Source organism: Taudactylus pleione, unplaced genomic scaffold (assembly GCF_031769625.1).
Source record: "Taudactylus pleione unplaced genomic scaffold, aTauple2 ptg000040l, whole genome shotgun sequence".
NCBI lineage: Eukaryota > Metazoa > Chordata > Amphibia > Anura > Myobatrachidae > Taudactylus > Taudactylus pleione.
This window is the reverse complement of record NW_028284442.1, coordinates 7693044-7716213: the sequence shown is the minus strand read 5'-3', so window position 1 is coordinate 7716213 and position 23170 is coordinate 7693044. Positions and strand designations below refer to the sequence as shown.

Here is a 23170-nt window from a genome sequence, read left to right as displayed (position 1 = left end):
CTGGAGGCAAGGGGAAAGCAAGATCAAAATGTTTGAGCATAGGAAGCGTGAGCAGAAGAATAGAGGTGAATTGAGCTCAGCAACAACCAGAGGAGCGCACACAAAGCAAGTGGAACAGATAGTGAAACCTCACATGTGAGAGGAGTGAGGGCCAAGTATAAGGAGCAAAAAGGTTTTGACAGAAAACAGCAGCAAAATTATTTAAAAATGCAGAATGAGGGGATAGAGAGGAGAAAGTAATTATAAATTGAGAAATACAATAAGAAAACAACATTTAAGGGAACACAAATCAACAGGAGATATTTTACAGAACACTAGGTTTACTGGTGACATTTGATGGCAAATGGGGTGGTCTGATTAGCATGCAAAGATCATGTGGTGAGGTCTGACAGCATGTGAGGAGATAAGAGGGGCATCTAAGGGGCACGGGGGAGGTTTGGTGGCATCTAGCTAGGTCTATGGGGCATGTGACACCATTCATTATTGGGAGGGCTCATAGCATACACTTGCTCTAGGCACCATGGCTCCATGCTACAGCTTTCTGTCCACCGGGCCGAGGGGTCAGAAGAGGAGCCACAATGGCAGCCATGCAGGAACAGTCCTTCTAGAAAAAGGTAAATTTGTGAGATATGTGTATACACTGTAGTAACTGGTACTGAAGTCTACCAGTTACTACAGTGCTATCATGGGATGAGTTAGTCATCCCAGCGGTCAAGATGCTGATGTTTACGTTACCGGTGTCAGAATCCCGGCACCAGCATCCTGACCGCCAGGATGCCGAAGGTAAGTAGCGGGGTGGGGGGGAGGATTAGGTTTAGGGCTTAGGGTTACGCATACCGACCAACAAGTGTCGGTATGTTAACCCTGTCGGTATCCCGGCGCCGGGATTCTGACCACCAGGATCCAGATTGTCGGTATGATCCCACTACCATGACTAAAACACATTATTAACTTGTGGCTAGCTTGACGGATAATGGATTTATAAAGTCTAAACAAGCTGGAAGAAAAATTTGTATAGGAAAACGTCAATGCAGTTCACAAAGGGACACTATAAATGGCTAAAATAGTAACACAAATTTACAATCTCCCAATCACAAGTATTGCTCGACTTACACTGTAAACACACACAAACACTCTACCTGTTCATAAATCTCTTTGTAAGTAATAGTCTGCTTAGTGTCCGTAACAGGACTGTCGTGGATAACAGCAACGTCATCTCCTCGTCCATTTTCTATGTGACGATCAAGAGCATTGTAACAAACATTAAGTTCTCCACCAGTAAACCTACAATAGAACAGATTACAGGTTTTCTATATTCAGTGATAAAAGAATAAAACATGTATATGTCAATCCGAGGCAATAGCTGACAGATTTAAATTGAAACTTTTTTTCACAACAACCTTGTTTATATTAGCCAAATGTATCCTGCTTTTCTAGAATGTCCAGGAGGCTCCTGAATCTCAGGTGGTGATTCCGTCCGTCCGAAAAGAATAATCAAGTCTCCCGGAGCTGCCCGCATCCGCCCAGCGCTGCCCACTTCCCAGCGGAGGCAGCCAGAAAGTGAGCAAGTAAGATATTGAACAATATTGTCTAAATGAGATCTTCAATTGTTGCCTCAAACTGGAAATCGTTATTAAGAAGCAAAGCCCTATAATTAGTTTGTCTATTTAATATTTTACATAAACACACACTATAATGAATTAAGTCAAAACTATAGAATTATTTCTTGCAATGCAAAACTATTTTATATGAAGTGAACAACCAGCCTAGTGATGGTGGAGGGAAAGTGAAATGCCCACATCGTCTACACAGTGGTGAAGCCAGGGGGGGGATCAGGGAGAACGAATGCCCAGTGGTAAGGTTCCAAGCTTAAAGGGTGGCCAACAACCTGAGGGGGTGTGGCTAACCACCACAGAGGGATGGCCAGCCATTAGAGAGGACAAGCAAAAAAAGGGCCCATTTATAAAGGAGGGGACAGGAGTGTGTCAGGACCACCCATTTTGACTAGCAGGTCTTGTAGTTTCCATAGCAACAAACCAAGCTCCCAAGTTCATCCATGATCCTGCTCAACCAAGTAGCTGACCCCTAAAGGAGGAAGGGGTGGGGCCCACAGGGGATTTACTCATATAAGTGTGGGCCAGTCCAACCCTGATTCCGCTCCTCCTTCCTCTAATGCCCACCAATGCTCCAGCCAAGAGGCACAGCACGTCATGCAGAGGATGGAGATGCCTACGTGGCCTGCCTGCCAGTGCTGTTACAGTCTTGCCCATTATGGGCGGACTCCGGAACGCACCTCAGCAAGTACCGCAAGCTGCTGAAGGAATTACACAGCCAACTTGCTTGTGGATAGCTGCTTTTGTTGCTGGCTGCAAATTTATTTTTTATATAAAATGGCTGATAAGAGTCTATCAAAAATGTCACATGCTACTGGAGGACGGCACTACAATGTGGAATAATGTTAATTTCTGAGGGCACTAAATTGTGTCATAATCTGACCTACTGGGGCACTACAGTGTGGCAACTACAATGTGGCATAATGTAACCTCATGGAGGTAATGCATTATGTGAATTTCTTGGAGCATCACAGTGTGGCATATTGTGAATTATTGGGGGCACTAAATTGTGGCATAATGCAACCTAAGGGCATTTTAGTGTGGTAGGCCCCAGCAGAGGTAGGTGTCTTCTCTGCATGCAGCAATGAAATGGCTCTGTAGGGCATGTCCACAAGCCCTCCCCCCCCCCTCTACCCCCAGCACCTATTTTTCCCTTGCTTTCCTTCACTTCAAAACCTGGCTACGCTACTGCTTCCTCATCATGTCTCCAGGATATTATGAAGACCTATAAACTACAAAAAGTGTTAAGCTTACATCTACTCCATCCTGGTTAAAATTAACTCAGGAGTCCCTTTACAGTATTTGATGCAGTAGGAGGTTGAGTTTGCAAACTGTAAGCACTATTGGGCTATGCACATTTAAACAATTAATTCAAGACCATATAAACGACAATAAAAGAAACTAATTTTCAAGTGCAGATTTTATTACATAAATCTATGTGTAGAATCCATTTTAAATGGTGGACTGAGGTCAAAGCAAAGCATCACAAATACTTTTTGGTGGGGTTTTTTTTAAATGCACAGTTTGGCCTTTAGTTTACGTTCTAGCAATTTCAAATCTAAAATAAATAAGCATTTATGTGGCCATTTTAGTAGGTTTTTCTTTGTTTGCTGTAACTAGAGATAAAAAAAGCAAACTCTTCAGGTCCAACCCTTGCCTAAAGCCAGGGTTACCGCCTCCATTCCTCTGCATATTATCACCCTTATGTTCTTCCAGCCTGTCACCATAAAATAAGAGATTCCAGGCAGAATGCTGTCACTACCTGCAGCTGTGCCAAGTACCCAGAGCTTCCTTCTTGCAGTCGCATAGCCTCACTGTTGAAGAACGGGCTCCGGCCACCACTTCCTCATCTGTCCCTTCCGTCGAACACGCTGCATGACATCCCAGAGGCAGAGCTGCACTCGGGTAGCTTCTTATGGACTATGAGAAGGGTCATAGTTTCCTCCACTACGGATGATAGTGATTTGTGACAAAGAGACTTCCACTGTGTATCACCCTTTGTACATGTGTTATGTATGCAGCTACAGAGATGTCATAGGCCTCACCCCATGTCTGTATGCAGAGCCCCTATGTACTGCACCACACCCAAAACTACATCACTATTGTAAATCATTGAACCCTCCACACCCAACACTACTTCACTGTCCCCTAAAAACACAGCACTATATAACTTCCACGCTGCACTAAACCCTTCATACCCAGCACTATTCCTAGTACTAAACCACTGGACCTAGGCCCTCATTCAGAGCCGCTTGCAAAAAGCAATCGCTCGCTCTGAATGAGGGCGGCATTTTTTTTTAGAAAGCCGGCCTCCTGGCCACTCGCTAAGCTGTGGGTGACCACACACAGTTTAGTGAGTGACCAGGTGATGGTAGCGATGGTCAAGACCATCGGGGCTTGCGACGAGACCCTTGCGGTAGGGTCTCGTCTACCACAAGCCCCAGGTAGCTTCCTGTTCTAACAGAGCAGGAAGCTCCCTACTGACATCACTGGTGATGTCAGTAGGGCCGCCTACAAATGGCAGGCGTTCCTTCAGGTACCCCTCCGTTTGTCCGGCCACCCCCCCACCCCACCTACACAACGGGGCGAGCTGTCGATCAACATCGACAGCCGCCCAGTTTGTAGTGAGCCCCGTAGCGAGTGAATTTGTCACTCGCTCCGGGGCTTGCGCATGCCCACTGCGAGCGCTGCGCGTGCGCAGGCCATCACCATCAACCCGCTTGCGGGCGGGTCTGAATGAGGGCCCTAATCCATACCCAGCACTAGCAATGGAACCTTTGAAAGCTGACCAGCCTAGTTTTGGTGCTTCAAACAACACCAATAAAGAATCTGTAGGACTCAAAGATAAAGTACGGTCCAAATAAATGAGTAAAGCACGAACAACATCCAGAAATGCCAGGACTGAACCCTCATCAGCAGCCAAAGTCTGTCTGAACGCTGGAAGAACAATGTCCTGGTTAATGTGAAAAGCAGAAACCACCTTCGGGATAAAAGAAAATTTTGTATGTAGAACCACCCGGTATGCATGAAATATGATAAGTGGAGGATTACATGAGAGAGCAGCTAATTCAGATACTTTTCTAGCCGAGGCAATGGCCAAAAGAAAACACAACTTTCAGGAGGTAACGCAACTCTACAGACTCAAGTGGCTCAAAAGGAGCCCTCTGTAATGCTTCTAACACTAAATTTTAAGTCCCGGGGGGGACCGGTTGGACGTAAGGTGGTTGAATACGAATAACACCCTGAAAGAAAGTTTGTACTTCCGGAATGGTAGCCAACTTCTTTTGGAAAGGACAGATAAAGCTGAAACCTGGCCCTTAAGAGAGGACAGGAGGAGGTCGAAACCCTAAAAACTCTTGGTTTCAACTTATGATGGTCACACCAGGCTATATATAATTTTCCAAACACAATGATAAATCCGGGAAGTAACTGGTTTACGAGCTTGGATCATAGTCTCAACTACAGCCTGGGAAAACCCTTTAAGCTCTTGGATTCAAGTACCAAGCCGTCAAAGCCAACTGATGCAAATCGGGGTGACGAAATGGCCCTTGAGGAAGAAGATCCGGCTGCAGAGGTAGATAATACGGATCTCTGACCAACATGTTCCGACGAATGGGGTACCAATGACGAAAAGGCCAGTCTGGGGCAATAAGAATGAACGGCCGAGCTCTGCTTGTCGAAGACACTGAACTACCCATGGAAGCAATTTAAGGGGCAGGAATATATACCCCAGATGGAACGTCCAGGAAGCTGTCAAGGCATCTACCAAAACTGCCTGAGGATCTTGAGACTGAGAGCCGCAACGTGGAAGCTTTTTGTTGAGACATGAAGCCATGATATCGCTGTCTGGAGATCCCCACCTGGACACTAGTTCCACAAACACCTCCTGGTGCAGCTCCCATTCTCCTGGATGCGCCTTGTGACAACTTAGGAAGTCGGCTTCCCAGTTGTCGACACCTGGAATGTGAACTGCTGAGATTGTTGGAGTCCATACATATGCCCAATGAAGGATATGAGAGACTTCCCCAGCTGCGTATGCCACCCTGCTTGTTTAAGTAAGCTACCGCCGTGGTATTGTCTGACTGGACAAGCACCAGATGATTCTGTAGATAGGATAGGGCTTGTATCAAAGCATAACGAATCGCCCTTAACTCCAGAATGTTGATAGGCAGAATGGATTTCAGAGGGAACCAAAAACTGTTTAGATGATTGCCCCAGACCACTGCACCCCATCCTGTTAAGCTGGCATCTGTGGTGACAGTCACCCAGTTCCAAATTGACCATTGAGATCCCCGGACCAGGTTTGAATCCTGAAGCCACCATTGAAGCGACTGATGAGCCTGCAGTGACAGTCTGAACATCTGCCTGTCCAGACGAGGATCTGATTTAAACCAATGAAAAAGCAGTTGGTTTTGAAGAGGTCGGGCATGAAACTTGGCAAATGGCACCGTCTCGAATGAAGCCACCATCTTCCCTAACAGCTGCATGGCCCCGAGAATAGAAACCTGTGACAACTGTAGAATAGTTCTCACTCTGGATTGGAGATACTGAACTTTACCTTGCAGAAGGAACACTCTTTGACACTGGGTGTCGAAAAGAAGTCCCAAATATACCATCCTTTGGGATGGCGAGAGGCTGGCTTGGGGAAAGTTGATGATCCATCCAAATGTCTGGAGCATGTCTATAGTTAATGGAAGATGTTGCTGCAAAAGGACTACCAAAAGTGCTCTGAGTAACAAGTCGTCCACATAAACTATAACATTGATCCCCTGACCCTTGAACAGGGAGATCATATGGACCATCACCGTTGTGAAAGTTCTGGGCACTGTTGACAGAGTGAAAGGCAGGGCTAAGAACTGGAAGTGCCGTTGACCTATGGCCAATCGTAGTAGATGATGATGACCCCTCCATATGGGAATATGCAGGTAAGCATCTTTGATGTCGATTGAAGCCATATATTCTCCTTCCTCCATAGAGTTGATAACTGACCTTACCGACTCAATCTTCAACTTTCCCAAATGAAGATAAGGATTTAACCGTTTGAGACTGAGAATTGGACGGAAAGATCAGTCTGGTTTGTCAACAAGAAAAAACAGGACTTTGGTCCTCACCATTAAATCTGTTTCTCTGATTCCACAGGGGACACTGGAGTCAAGACTGTGTGGTATACACGGGTGCAGAGTGGAGCCGACACTTTAAGAATTTAGAAGTGTGAACTGGCTCCTCCTCCACTATGCCTCTCACCCCTTCAGTTATAGAACAGAGCCAAGAGGAGACGGAGTGGAAGAACCTCTAGAGAAAGAATTATAACAATCAGAAGAACAATAAGAACAGTAACAATCTACAAGAACACAGCAGTCACGCCACAACAAAACAGAACAGAGGCGCAGAGAGGGCATCCAGTGTCCCCTGTGGAATTAGAAAAACAGATTTAATGGTATATACCAAAATCCTGTTTTCTCCTTCATCCACAGGGGACACTGGAGTCAAGACTGTGTGGATGTCTCAAAGCTAACCGCGCAGGAGGGAGAGCGCTGCGATACCTGCAGAACTGAATGGCCAAACAGAGCATCAGAAGCCGCAAAAGTGTCAAACCTGTAGAACCGCAAACGTTTGAGTCCTCGACCAAGTGGCTGCCAGGCAGAGCTGAGAAACAGAAATCCCTCGGGCAGCCACCCAAGATGGCCCGACAGAGCGCGTAGATGGAGGCAGGTGGAGACTGGCATGCCGCTAAATAAGCCTGATGGACAGTCAGCTGTATCCAACATGCCAGAACTTGTTTAGAACCAGGCCATCCTTGTTTGGCAGCTTTGTACAGAACAAACAAGGAATCAGACTTGCGCAAGTGAGTAGTCCGGTCCACGTAGATCCTAAGGGCGCGAACCACATCCAAGGAATGTAGGAAGGAAGGTCCCCCTCCAACAGCGGAACCTCAATAGGTTGGTTGATATGAAAAAGAACAAACCACCTTAGGCAAAAATGCATGGCGAGTACGCAGTACTGCCCGATCCTCATGAAAAATCAGATATAGGGAGAGCGGCATGAAAGAGCTCCAAGCTCAGAGACTCTCCTAGCTGACACCAAGGCCCAAGGCCAGCAAAACAGTCTCCAATGGTTCAAATATGGAAGACTGGAGGAAAGAAAAAACTCAAATTAAGATCCCAGGGGGCTGTCGGAGGAACAAAAGGCGGTTGAATGCGCAAGACTCCCTGCAAAAAGGTGTGAACTTCAGGAAACAAAGGCAATTTTCGTTGAAAGAAAATGGACAGAGCCAAAACCTGAACCTTCAAGGATCCCAGGCGAAGGCCCGCATCCAGACCTGATTTAAGAAACCCCAAGAGACGGCCCAAACGAAAAGATGAGGAATGAAACCTCCTTCTTTCACACCATGCCACGTAGGCCTCCCAAATCCGATAATAATGAGCCGAGGTCACTGGCTTCCTCGCCCGGAGCATGGTAGGAATAACCGCTCATGGAAAACCCTTCCGTTTCAAGAGCAAGGTGTTAATAGCCATGCCGTCAAATGCAACCTCTGTAAGGCGGGGTAGTGGAAAGGACCCTGCTGAAGGAGGTCCGGATGAAGAGGCAGTGACCAAGGATCTGTTGTGAGAAGCATTTGTAGGTCTCTGAACCAGTCCCTGCAAGGCCAGTTCGGAGCTACCAGACTGACCTTGACCCTCTCCTGTTTGATGCATTTGAGCACTTGAGGAAGAAGGGGAAAAGGTGGAAACAGATAAACTGTGATGGCCACAGAGCTGTCAGCGCATCCACTGCCAGAGCCTGTGCTTCCCGGGTTCTGGAGCAATAATGAGGGAGCTCATGGTTGTGTCTGGACACCACGAGATCGATCTGGAGTCTGCCCCATCACTGAATCAACTCTTGGAAAACCTGAGGATGAAGAGCCCATTCCCTTGGATGAAGATCCTGGCGAATTAGGTAATCCGCTTCCCAGTTGTCAACACCTGGCATGAATACAGCAGACAGAGCTGCGGCGTGCCTTTCTGCCCAACGGAGAATGCGTGATACTTCCCTCATGGCTCCCCGGCTTCAAGTTCCTCCCTGTCGATTTATGTAAGATACTGTGGTTGCGTTGTGTGACTAAACTCGAATGGCCAGCCCTCGCAGAAGAGAAAAGGAGTTGCGCAGGGCGTTGTAAAATGCCCTGAGTTCTAGGACATTGATCGGATGGAGGCCCTCCTGACCCGACCAACGGCCCTGGTAATGATGACCCAGAAGCACTTCTCGGAGACTGGCGTCTGTCATCAGAATGACCCAGTCCCAAAGACCAAATCACCTCCCAGCTAGGAGATGGTTGGACTGGAGCCACCAAAGAAGGGAGATCCGCTTCTCCAGAGACAGCCGCACTAAACAGTGCATGTGGACATGAGAACCGGACTATTGGGACAAGAGATCCAGTTGAAAGGTCCGAGAGTGAAAATGATCGAACTCTAAGGCCTCTACCATCTTGCCGAGAAGTCTGATACAAAGATGCACGGAGACTCTCCGAGGCTGAAGGACGAGTCTGACTAATTCCTGGATTGCTGCAGCCTTGTCTTCTGGAAAAAAAACCTTCTGAAGAGTGGTGTCCAGAATCATGCCCAGGAAACTAGACGCTGTGAGGGAACTGCGATTTTGGAAAGTTGATAATCCAACCATGCTGAAGCAGGTGGTGGTAAGTGGTAGATACATCCCGAAGAAGCCCCTCAGGTGACGGAGCCTTGAGCAGAAGATCGTCCAGACACGGGATTATAGTTATTCCTTGAAGCTGAAGAAGAGCCACCATGGTGGCCATTACCTTCATGAATACCCTGAGGGCAGAGGATAATCTGAACGGAAGAGCCCGAAACTGACAGTGTTTGTCCTGAATGGCAAATCTGAGATATGCTTGATGTGACTCCCAGATGGGAATGTCTTTGATATCCAAAGACACCAGGAATTCCCCTGGTTCCAGGCTTGCTATCACAGAGCGCTGTGATTCCATCTTGAATCTGAAGAACGTCAAGTAAGGATTTAACTACTTCAGATTCAGAATAGGCCAAACCGAGCCTTCTGGCTTCGGGACCACGAAAAGATTTGAATAGAAGCTGTGATTCTGCTGGTGTCCTGGAACTGGAACCGTCACTCCTGAATTTAGGAGCTTTGTGATAGCCTGCTGTAATATCGGTCTCTTCATTTCCGAGGCCGGAAGCCCGGGAGTGAAGAAATGAGGAGGAGGATGGATCTTTAAAGGTATGGAAAGAATCCGCACTGATCCTTACATTTATATTTAATCTCACCCTACCTACTAATTATCTATGTAGATATTCAACAGTTATTAATCATCCTTTTCTTGCCGTTTTTTAACGGAAAAGGAATGTAGGAAATGGTGCTACCCTGCTCACTGAATATACTCAAGTAAAGAAAAAAGATGTGAGGCTATTGGGTGCACTCTCAGGTGATCAAGGGCAGGTGCTAGGCTCTAGTGATGTTGATGTTACAATAGCAACATAGTAAAAAATAACTTTTATTAGTTTGTATTAAAATAGAAATTTATGCCATAACATTTAAAGTTAAAGCAAAGAATATTGTGCATAAAATAGGAAAAGTGTTAAATAAAATTCCTAATGAGGCCGCTGGGTCAATAACTTATATTATCAGTATTAATTCCTATAAACTGAGGAAGGCAGAGCACTCGGCTTGCCCTGAGGAAGCCGGACATCCGGCGAAATGCGCATAGGCATCTGAGACCACTGGGTCACATGGACATTTTGAATTTTAGTTAATATGCTGTAATAAAGATTCGCTGTTGAAATACATGGAACACTGATCCTGACTCGGGGAGCGAGTGCTATTAGAGCCGCGGCAATTGCCGTTCACATACAAATGAACCACAGGGATTAGTAATGTCATAATAGATAGCTGTCTGATTCAATATTGTATGAAGCAGGCATTTCAACGTGTTTATTATTAATGTACATCTTGCTGCTAATTAACAGGTTTATATTGAAGAGTGCCAAGTAAAGAGTTGTCACATGTCCACAATTATGCAGTAACAGAGATATAGGAATAATTCTTATGTCGTTATAAGCTGTACCTGTAAAGGTAAAGGATTAGGGAAATAACAACCCAACTACACATTGTGATGATATACACAGTGTAGCAATCACATATAGTTTAATATAAACGTATTAAGGTGTTCATCTGTACCAGATTTATTGCTGGTATTTAACAGCTTATATTTAGCAGCAATATTATATGTCTGTGAGGTGTCTGCAATAATATACAGCAAACTTAATATTTAGTAAAGCAGACTTTTATCTAAGTGACTGTTCAAAGCAAAACACTAACTACTGTTGAGATTTTATTGACACAATTACAGTAGTTACTATATATTGTAACAACAAGTTAACTAAAGTCACTACTGATCAATGATACAGTGAATCCGCTCTGCTCTGATGAACAGCAATGCTGAAGCTATATAATATATGAGCAGAAATTTATATCTTATGCAGCGTATAATCAGAATTAATACTGATAATATAAGTTACTGACCCAGCGGCCTCATTAGGAATTTTATTTAACACTTTTCCTACTTTATGCACAATATTCTTTGTTTTAACTTTAAATGTTATGGCATAAATTTCTATTTTAATACAAATTAATAAAAGTTATTTTTTACTATGTTGCTATTGTAACATCAACATCACTAGAGCCTAGCACCTGCCCTTGATCACCCGAGAGTGCACCCAATAGCCTAACGTCTTTTTTCTTTTTCTTTACTTGAGGAGGATGGATCGCAAGATCTATACGATAACCCTGTGAAACTAGATTTCGGACCCAGGCCTCAGAACAAGTTTGAAGCCACACGTCCTTGAACAGAGAAAGACGAGCTCCTACCATGGCAGCCTGTCATGCCACAGGTTTGTCGGCAGGGTTATCCTGACAGAGAAGGGGGTCAGCTGCACTTCCTCTGCATCTTGTTCTTCTTGAAGCCACAGAGGAACATCTCGCACAACCTCAAAACTTTGTGGGGACCCGAAAGGAGCTAAAGGAAGTTTCTGAAAAAGATCTACGTGGTGACGGAGCTGACAAGGAAGAGGAAGGTAGAAAACTGGATTTACCTCCAGTGGTCTGAGAGATCCACTTATCCAACTCAGGGTCAAATGAAAGGCAATAACTTCCTCCACCTTCTTTTGACTCATCATCAGCCTGCCAGGAGCAGAGCAAAAGAGCCCTGCAAGCAGCGATTGCTGAAGCTGAAATCCGGGAGCCCATTAAACCTGCATCCCTGGAAGCCTCACCAAGATAGATGGCTGATTCTATAAAATGTTCAGCTAAAGTAAGGAGTTCTGATCTTGACGTTCAGGATTGCATACCTCTTGCTAACTCTTCAGCCCATCGTTCAATAGCCTTATTTACCCAGGATCCTACCAAGGCCAGACGAAGGAGAACCCCCGTTATGGTGTATATGGATTTTAAAGTTGTTTCCAACTTACAGTCAGCAAGCTCTTTTAAAGAAATGACTCCCGAAACTGGGAGGGTAGTTTTCCTAGAAAGACAGGACACAGAGAAGTCCACTGGAGGAGGAGATTCCCATCAGGCCTATTATCTGTGGGAAAAGGATAGGATGAAAGAAGACTCTTAGACATCTGGAACTTCTTGTCTGGATGTTTCCACGCCACCGCCAACTGATCATCTAGTTCCTGTGAGATAGGAAATGTGAGCAGATCTTTGCTGTTTAGCAAAAAGGGATGTCGGAGCCAAGGACTCCTCATCCGAAACTTTAAGTAACTGGCGTACCGCAAGAATGAGAGTGTCTAGCCCCTGAGGACCCTCCATCTCCTGAGGTTCCTCTTCCGGAAGAATCTCTTACTCTGAATCCTGAAGGAGATCTCCCTCCTCTACGAGAGACTCTCAGTTGTCCTCAGACTCGTCCAACTTTCAGTATTGCACCGCCTGGACCTGTGAACCAGAACCCACCACCTGAACTAAACTTTCCATAGAACGAGTTAAGGCCTGAGCCCAGGCTGGCTCAGCACTTTCTCGAGAAGCCTACCTTCCTTGCAGGACTCTGCTAGTTCTGCAGAAAGATCCACCATGACCCCAGTTAGTGTGGACCAAGGAGGGGAGGGTTACTGGAACTGGATAGACCCTCCCGGAAGTAGGGTCCCCAGAGTCCTATGACTCGCATAAAAGAGTCCCTTCTGAACGAGCCTGTGTGAATTTAGAATTACACTTTTTACAGGCGTACAATTTCTAGGAAGCCTTAGAGGCAGCACCTCTGCCTGTCATACTTGTACAGTGACAGATAGCAGTATTCCCTTACACTCAGACACACAGTGAAACAGAGAGAGATGTATAGAGAGGAAAAATGCCACAGCAATAGAGAGGGAGGAGTGTCACACAACCCTCAATAAAACTCCCAGAGAGTCCCCCAATAACTTACTATCCCCTGTGTAGGCAAGACAGGAATAGTGCTGCTGTATCGTGTAGAAACTGTCAGAAGGAGCTGCTGCTGTCAGAGCTTCTGTGCTGTAATGGCGGTCAGTGACTGAGAGAACGCGGGAGCGTAAACGCACTCTTTCCTCTCTCAGTCAGGGAGAAGCTCCGCCCCCTCAGAAAATGGCCACCGATACGGAGCTGTCCTCATCGTGGCTATTTGAAAACAAGCGCTTCCTCTACTAGTGGGGAAGGCTGGAAGTACTTAATTGCCTGCCGACTACTGGGGGGGACCTGGATCTGCATGCAGTCGCGATGGGTCCCCTGCTTATTCCTACAGCTGCATCTTGTAGAGAACCAGCGCTTCCCCTGCTAGCGGGGAAAGCTGGACTACTTACTCTGTCATTGTGTGGAAGACCTTTGGGAGACCCGGACCCAGCCGCGACGGGTCCCCTGCTCACTGTGCATTCCTCAGTAGGAGCTGCTGCTGTCTGAAGCTGCCCATATGAGTCATGGTCAGGGACCCGGCGCGCGCGTGCCTCAAGAATCAGCGGCGTTTCCCTCCGGCAGCTCCAGCATTGTAAGCTGACAGGGGCGAACTGTCTGCCTGTGAAGAAATGTAGAAAACAAAAAATTATTTTGAATAAACTATACTCAGAGTGCCCAGGGACCAGCTCCCTCGAGGAACTTTTCTTAAAACTGAAGAGGTGAGGGGCATAGAGGGGGAGGAGCCAATCACACTTCTAAATTCTTAAAAGTGCCGGCTCCACCCTGCAGTCTTGACTCCACTGTCCCTTGTGGATGAAGGAGAAAGATTGGGAGTAAAATCCCAACCCCTGCTGATGTGCAGGAACTGAAATAATTACCCCAGAGCTGACGAGAGAAGAGCATCTCCTCTGCAGCAATCCAGAGGAAGAGGAGTGGCAAAAAAACAATCTGGGACGTGACTCTTCAAGTCCAGAGTGTAACCCCTGAACACAATTCCGCTCCCCCAACGATCTGGGCAGGATTGAATCCAAACCTCCCGAAACTTGAGTAAAAGAGCCCCCACCATCTGAAGGTGGGACCGGGGCCTCAGGGTATCATGCCTACTGTCCTGCTTTGGCGGCAGGACGACGGGCTTCCTGACCTCAAGAGTAACCCTGACAGGAGATTCTAGAAAAACCTCAAAAGGCCTTAAATCTTCCCCTATCCTGTTTCCGAAAGGAACAAAATCTGGCAGATTTAGGTTTCAAAGACGAAACGGGAAGATAAGGGCTCTTACTTCCCATATCTCAGAACCAAATAAGAAGCCTCCCTCAAAAGGGACTGCCTCCCTGTGCTTAGAGTCAGTATCAGCATTCCAGTTTCTCAGCCACAGAGAACGTCTGGCAGAAATCGCCAAAGCTGATACAAGAATCTAACAAGTCATATCCTATATAGGCCAGTGCCTCCGTAATCTGATCAGCTAATGAAATATCCTCCAATGGATTATCCGACTGGAACCCTGAGACCAAATGGGTCATATAGGTGTCCAAAGCTTTAATGATCCATGTACTAGCCAAATTAGGACGCAGTGAGACCCCTGACAGGAAACAAATAGATTTAAGAATCACCTCACTCTTCCTATCCAAGGGATTCTTCAACAGAGTGGACTGGGCAGTACGAATAACTGTAACTTTCGCTAATATAGCAATAGGAGCATCCGCCTTTGGTGGAATATTCCAAGGCCTAGTGTCTTCCTCAGCAAAACGATAAAGAGTCTTAAATCTCTTTGTAGCCTGAACTCTTGAGTCAGGTCTAAGCCAAGCCTCCCTTAACACTTCTCCAAAAAGCGAGAAGGCTGGAAACATTGAGACCCGCTTTTTTCTACTTTTAAAAAAAAATTTGAGTTCGACTCAGGAACAGCTAAATCCTGTAGCTGCAGAGTCGAATTAACAGAGTCAATCAAATGTCCTACACCTGGACTAGAATGGGAATCTTCCTCCCAAAGAGAAGAATTCTCCCAATCTGGGTCCACTTCCCCTTCTTCCTGGGATTAATGGACTAAACTTAAGTCCTCCCCAGGAAACTCAAAAGGGGATTGAATCATACGTCTTTTAGTAGCCACAGCCCCAGCTGATGTCACTACCTTCTTCAAAGACATAGCCATTTCTGCAAGGCAACGGCCCATAATGGCTCTACAGCAGGATCAGCTAAACCTTGCGGCTGAGCGCAAGGTAAATCACTAGGCTGAGAATAGCGTAACTCTGCTATATAATCTGCCATTGCCCTGGCCCAATCAGGTATAACCGACTGCTCCGCAGAACATCCTGGCTGTGAAGTCACTGACGTCTCAGAGCATGTTACACATAGAGAACCTGGCTCCGCACAAGCCTTAGGTGATTTTTTATTGCAATTTTGCACAAGTTAAAAACAAGGCTGAGTCTAGCTTACTTTTTGGAACCTTGTCTGGTTTCCCTGACATAGTGTTCATGTACTCAAAAAGCAATTTGTACTTATTAATATAAATTATTGCCTAATTCCCAACAGGAATAATGCAAATCACAGAACCATAAACAATACTGCAAATGGTAGAAGAAAAAACTATATATACTACTGTATGAGCCCGAAACAACGGAGCAGTACAGAAAAATAGAACTGCAAGCTGTAAATTACTGCCTAATTTCCTACAGGAATAATGCAAATCCTAGAACCATAAACAATCACTGGCAAATGGTAAAAGAAAAAAATAAAATCAATGTAGAAACAGTATTAAAATGCAGATAATTGAATCAGTGCCTAGAAACCCTCCAACAAAGGGAAATAGTGCAGTGAAATGCTGAAATAATTCAAACAGGCAACATGTTCCACATATTAGGTTAAGCACACTATATTAATCAATGCTTATCCGTGCCCTTAGTACTCCGGCAGCGGTCCCCTAGTAACTGGTGCAGAGCGGACACTAGCGTTCACTTGAAGCCCACCAAAATAGTGTTTGGGGCAGAGCTCACTCCCCGCCAAGCCACAAACCCGGAAGTCTCAGGGTTTTCCATTAAGCTTCCGTTCTCCAGCAATTCTAGGCTGCCGGAAGAAGCCACGGCCAACCAACATGACAGCACATCATCGGGAGCTGGACAGAGCACCGGGAGATGGGCGGCCAAGGTAAGCTAATTACCGCCGCCTGTGGGTTCCACAGAAAGAGATCAGGCCACGGCTATGAGAGTTTGAGACTGGTTCACATCTGTTTACTCTCACAGAAGGGAATACCCAGGTCCTTTGCAGAGGTTTGAATATTTTTGAGGAGCTTTGGACAGTTACCGCTGACTCATTAAATGTTGTAAATCTGTCTGGATACGGTTTCATTAATAATATATGGAGATTTGTGGATTATGGACAAAAACAAGAATGGAGCTTCTTCTTCTTCACATAAACAGCTATAACAAAGACATTTATGTTGAACAGGTACCATACTGATGATGAATGGAATATTCAAGTGAAATAAAAAAGTGAGAAGAAAGTTTGTTGGACGATTTGGTACAACACTCCAGAACAAGGATTTTCAACAAATAGTTTTTTGTTTGCCTACTATAATACTGGCACTATCGTTGCTTGTACTGCTTCATTTTTGTTTCCAAACTATCCCAACTGAGGGAGCGCAGAATACCCATCTTTGTAATAATTGTATTCAAGCTTATTACCACCGCCTATGGGTTCCACAGAAAGAGATCAGGCCATGGCTATGAGAGCAGCGTGCCTGGTCTTAGCAGCCAGGGAGATCGCAGCTCAGTCTCTAAAGCCTGTAGCTGCACTTACCTTCCCCAACGCCTCCTAGGATGTGTGTCCGGAATGGTAGAGACCCAGGGACCACTCACTTTGGTGACTCTCCAAAGGCCATAGAGCAGGGGTAGCCAACCTCGGTCCTCAAGAGCTACCAACAGTTCACGTTTTCCAGACCACCTAGCTGGTGCACAGTTGCAGTCAGTACTAACACATTTGAAAAGATCCACAGGTAGAGCTAATTACTGTATTACACTTGTGATTCTGTGAGGAGACCTGGAAAAACATGCACTGTTGGTAGCTATCGAGGACCAGGGTTGGCTATCCCTGCCATAGAGAGTAGGGCTTTTCGGCTCACCTGTCCCCACTTCTGTTAATGCTTGCTGCCTGTATACAGGAGCTAAGCACCCAACATTAAAATGAAAAATAACAAATAAAACCTAACTAAAAAGTAGTAGATAGAAATATGCCTTGCTCCAAGGCACTAAAAATAAGACTGAGGCTATGCTGGAGGGGAAGGGGTTATATAGGGGTAGGAGCCAGAGTTTAACTGTTTTAGTGCCACACTCCAAGACCCACACTATATAACCAGAGGTAATGGACCATCCCCCAGATTGATGAAAGAGAAAAGAATTTCCTGGTCTCTATAAGGAATCGGTATGACACCGGCGGTTCGATTCCCGGCAGCGCCTGCCGGCAACAGCAGAGTTCCCGGCAGCGGAAGCCCGACAGCGCTGGAAATCCCGATCGTGGATAGTTAAGTACTAACTAACCTAACCCTCCTTAGGGGTACCTAACCCTAACCTCCCTGCTAAGTGCCTAACCCTAACTGCCCCCTTCCCCGCTGCCTAAACCTAAGTCCCCTGGGGGGGTGCCTAACCCCAAGTCCCCCCCGGGGGTGCCTAACCCTCCCTCCCCCTAGCCTAACCTTAACCCTCCTGGGAGGGTGCCTAACCCTAAGTCCCCCCCGGGAGCCCTAAACCTAACCCTCCCCCCCGGCTGTCCGCTCACAGCACTCGGCATCCCTTCGATCGGGATGCCGGGCGCCGGTCTCCCGGCATTGGGGAAATGTCAGGCGTCTACCTCTAGACGCCCGGCATTTCATCCCTCGCCGGGATATGACAGTCGGGAGGCCGGCTGCCGGTATTAAGGCAGCAGGCTTCCCGATTGTATACCCTCTATAATCTCCTATCACTTATATAAGTATTATTAGTATGATGCATGTACTCCACACACTGTGGGTTAGGTTTGATTACAGTAACAAGCTCTGCCTGCCATTCCTGCGACACCACCTATAATTGGGTCTTGCATTGTCCGGTCTACTAACAACATGGCTTGAGTTTATGATCTGCTAACCCTTACAACTTTCGTGTTTTCCCTGCCTACAGTCAACTTTGTCCTGCCTACATGAAGTCACTCTTCCAATTTTATCTTACAGTATTTTTTTTTTTTTTTTTAGAGCCAATTTCAGTTTTCCATCACATGTAATTCTATACGTCATAAGAAATAAACCTGCTAACCCAGTGGTTCCCAAACTTTTTTTGAATCACGGCGCCCTTGAGAATCAGCATTGTTTTCTCGGCACCGCTAAGCCAAAATTTGTTATTGAGAAATTTAAAAAAAAAATGTAGTTAAGTAGTAATATGAAGTAAATTGTGCTGACCTGTCATCCTTAGGTTTAGTTATGTGGTGGTCCATTTGTTTGCACTTTTTGGGAAAATGGATGGCCACTGCTGGATGGCAGTGTGGAATTCTGATCTGCTTGCTTTGTTCTTGCCACCATACTAGCTAAAGTTTTATGGTAATCAATATTGATTTTCAAATTTGATGTCAGCTCTTGTTTTGCATTTGTGATTATTTATTACAATTTAAGTTTGTATTGCACTGTCTAGTAGTACATAGCCGGCATATGCCCTCAAATGGTTTATTACATGTATTTTGAGTCAGCTAATATTACAAGTTCTAGCATAAAAATGACAGAATTCACACAGGTTATCTGTGAAGTAAAAATTTAGTCTCAAGGAAATTAAAAATAAGTGTTGATTATTCTTGTGTAATGAATACATTAAACATCACAAGAGAGAATCATCAAGGAAGAGATAAAAGCATAAAAACTATGACACAAATGTCCTCAATGCCCTAGATGTAACTGTAGGAACAGTGTGAGAACAGCTTTTCCTCTTGATTAAAGGTTTGGTAATGTAAATACACAATTCTCTATGGTCCCTGTGGACCATATTTTATCTAATAAAAATGCTTTTAATTGGAGTCGGTAGAAAAATGTCAATCAGTATAATGAACTGGAATACATATTCAGAGTCTTAGCAGATTTCTAACAGATAATTACTTTCAGGTTTTGATGATCACCCTCCGCATTTTGGATACTTTGCCAATAAAACCTGATTGCATGCATTATGGATCATAAAATTCATACACTGACATTTCCAAGTTACTTTAAACTCTTCAGAATACATTAGGGCAAAATATGTTCTGGTTGGAACAATCACAAAAAAAAGCTCTAACAATAGGGACAATTGAATTATGTTTGCAGCGCACCACTAGAAATAATTAGCACTATTTATGTGGTCATATCCCTGCCAACTCAAGTACTAGTACAATTACAGCAGATCTATTGGGCCTCTAAAATATCACTTAAAGACACAGTATTGTAGTGTCAGCATTACAAAAATAACATTTCAAGCTAATGTTTTCTGTGAGTGAGTGAGTCTAGCCTCTCGCTACCCAAGCCATAAGCAAGCCATAAACTACACAATGGGGCAGATGATTGGCCGGAACAATGGCACAATTATCAGCAGGCCTCAATACACTGCATGGAGGCCATCTTCATTTAAAGCATGGAGTCAGCTGAACGACGGTCAGGAGGAGAGGACAGGTTTGGAAACTAAACAATCCAGACTGTCTTTCAGATGTTTTCAGGCTGTGAATGATTATTGTTCAGGTCCACACATTGAAATTAGAGATGCGCGGTTCGGATTTGGCTCGGATCTCTGTGAAAGATTATGTTTTGCCTCGTTCTGAGATCTGAACTTGGGAGGGAAGATCTAAGCCAAAACCGAACCGCTCATCTCGAATGGAAGATAATCATTCCGTACGGTCATTTCATCAGCAGATCTGAACGCTCATCATTCAGTGTATGGCCAGCAGCTACATCTTAAGCTGGGTACACACTTAATGATTGTGTACCCGGTGATGCGACACACGATTCCTGCGCCAACGGGCCGACATAATGGGGCGGTCCGTAACACACTGGGTGATCCAGTGCCCGACCTCCCGATATGCCAGCCCCCCGCAGAGCGCTACATGGGATCATCAGTAGCATCGCTTGATTTTCCTGCATGTACAAAAGATCAGGCGATGCGGCTGACGACCCCACGGGAGCGCGCACTACACAATGTAGTGCATACACACTGCACAATGTTGCCGATTTGTTACTAATTATTCAGACACATTTATTTCAACAATATAAATATTTACAAACGGACAAGTAAATCTTCTTTTAACAAAGTTAAGAGCATAACACAGGATTACAAAATTAATATAAAGCAAGGAGTGCTCCGAAAGCAGGGCGGAGCTTATAGGAAAAGAGGAGTGAAAAAGTGCATCATCTGAAAAGCCTGCCATCTTCAGCCCTGCAGTTAAGCACAGGGCCGTAACTTGGCGTGTGTGTGAGCAGTGATACTGTACAGAGCCCAGGGCCCCGTCGGAAGAACTGTCACTGCACCAGGGCACCTGCATGTGGCTTGCAGAGTGCCTGGAATGGCACCCTGCAGCCACTAGTGCTGCTGCAGAGCACCCCAGAGCATCCCTCAGATGCTCCAAACAGTGGTCTAGTTACAGGAGCCGCCGTCCCGGCCTCCTAGTTGTGACATCATGATATCACAGGTTTAGAGGGGAGGGGCAGGTGCAGCTTCAGGGTAGCATAGAGCCATTACGGCACTGTTTAAGCATGTCAGATAAAACATGGGGGTAAATTTACTAAGAATATTGTTTGGTCGAGATTGCAATCTTGGGTGAGTTTAGACTGTTTTTCCAACTTGCAAACTTACTAAGGGCAAACACTTGTGAACTCGCAGGGAACAAACATCAAAACTCGCATGTTACAAAACATAACCAAATACACCATCGGCCAAACTCACAAGTACTTTCCATAGGAAACCATACAACATGCAAATTTACCAAGAATCGAGTTTTGAAACTTTCAACAAAATAGACTTTTTAAATAGACGACCTCCTGAGGTAAGAGTTTGCGTGAGTTTGGATGTGTTTGCATGTGTTCACAGGTTTTTCAAGTTGCATTTAGTGAGAAAACAATGTTGATGCCTCTTAAAGGTGCTAAATCAACTGCATTGTTTTGTGTGAAGCAAAAATGGCAGAATATACTACCATTGCTATTCACTGTATGTGGCTGGGATTTCAGAGGCTCTATCACCAGGATGTAAAGACCCAGGAGCAAGAAACTGAGCAGAACATGAGGTAATGCACGTATCACAAAGGCTGTTCAGGCCACATTTTTTTGGAGGTGTTTGAACCTGAATGCATTGGGCGATGGCAAAGTCAAACAGATGTTCCGGATGAACTGTAACAACATATTCCATGAGTATGACCAAGTCAAACTGGACCTAGACCCTGACACAGCATGTTCCCACTCTGGCTCAGGCATCCATAAGCTTCTGGCTGTGTTTCACTTTCTGGCTACTGGTAATTTTCGGTCTGTGACCAGTAGAGTTATCGTGATATCCCAGACTACATTCTCACGGTACCTACAGTAACTCTGGTACTGGCGGCATTTCAGTCACTAATGTATACCTGCATCTGCTTTCCCTGCCAGGAGTCACAGTGGCATGCCGTCAGGGTAGATTTTTTTTTAACATTACGGGCATGCCTAATGTCCTCTGTGATTCTTGCAGTGTGTCAATGTGCTGGCAGCCTTTTGTCTAAACAGCACGTGGTGGGATTTCATGACTTCCTGCACAAGGACCATGTTCGCCTCCACAGAAAAATTCACATTGCACCCCATCTTGTTCTTGCCCCTTTGCCTGGGTGCCTCATCACTGCTGCCTGTACTGCTCAATGAGGCCTCCAGAGATGCAACCTCCTCCATCTCACTCTCTCCCTGCCTCTCCTCTGCCCTGAACATATTTCTAACCCCCTCCCTATACAAACACAAAACACACAGAAAAAAAGACAAACTAACACAAACCTCCTCTCCTACTACCCACACACACACAACACTGACAGGACAAAACAAAACAAAAAATAGAAATCAAGAAAGACAGAAAAATAAGACAAAAAGATATATGACAAGACAATAAATAAGCACAAAACAATTTCCACACACAAGCAGCAATCAATTCCAGTAGCCAAAACTCTCCTACACCACTAAACACACTCCTCACTGTCCCATCTGCAACATCCAACCAACAAAATTCTCAAAGGTTGGGCTGTTTGTGGTGTTTTTATATCTTTAGGCAGTGTGTACATGGTGTGACTGCTTCAATCAGAACATGTTTCTAGAATGATGCATTCATTCTCCTGTGTGTTTTATAAACACATCCATTCTCGTGTGGGTTTTATAAACACATCCATTCTCACACGTGTTTTATAAACACATTCTCACATACGTTTTGCCTAAAACTCGCACGACAAAACATGTTTGCAATCACCATCGAAAAACACAATTTTGCAAAACTCACTTCTTGGTAAATTTGCGAGTTTGGTCTGGGAAAACTCAAACGTGTTTGTGGGAACCAGTTCAAGTTTAATCTCACCCAATCACGGTTCTTAGTAAATTTACCCCATGGAGTTTTAACAGGAGTTAAAAAAAACTGTCCACAGATACAGTAATTCCATCCTCCATACCTGATGCTTTAATTTCTGCCTGCCTGCACTCATCACACCTCAAGAATAGTCAGTTTTGAAAGTGGTTACGACTTTTTTGACTACTGCGACTATGTTAATGCCACGCCCAATGGGCGACCTATTGAGATGACCACCTCCATTGACGTGAATCGGATGTGCTTACAAAGACACACTATCGGCGTACCATCAACCATTGCACCTGCCTATGGCAAGAGCAGAATGTCCATGAAACTATGGCCATCGCTGTCAGTGGAACTGCGGCTTTTGACGCAGTCGCTAACAGTCATGCCCCCCCCAATCTGTTAGCCACCCCTCCAGTTACCAACCAAATACACCAATTGAAAATGCACGGATTTCATGCTATTTTGATCTGTGTCACCCTGCGGTAACCATCAGGATGCATGCACACAGGGAAAACATTGGACACTTGTGCCTGATGCTTTCTCTGCGTCAGACTCAGAACCACCCCCTAAATGTGTATAATTTGCCTATAGGCTGATATGTAGGCAATGTTGCATCGC

At 45.3% G+C, this 23170-nt stretch overlaps 1 protein-coding gene across 2 annotated transcripts in view; it reads right to left on the bottom strand.

Moving 5' to 3' along the window:
- Positions 1–23170, bottom strand: part of ACSS3 (acyl-CoA synthetase short chain family member 3) — a 109759-nt gene that overhangs the window by 75663 nt on the left and 10926 nt on the right. For both annotated transcript variants that reach the window (XM_088454378.1, XM_088454379.1), the window contains exon 2: positions 1140–1284. In XM_088454378.1, coding sequence (XP_088310504.1) covers positions 1140–1284 — 145 coding nt within the window. The remainder of the gene's footprint in view (positions 1–1139; positions 1285–23170) is intronic.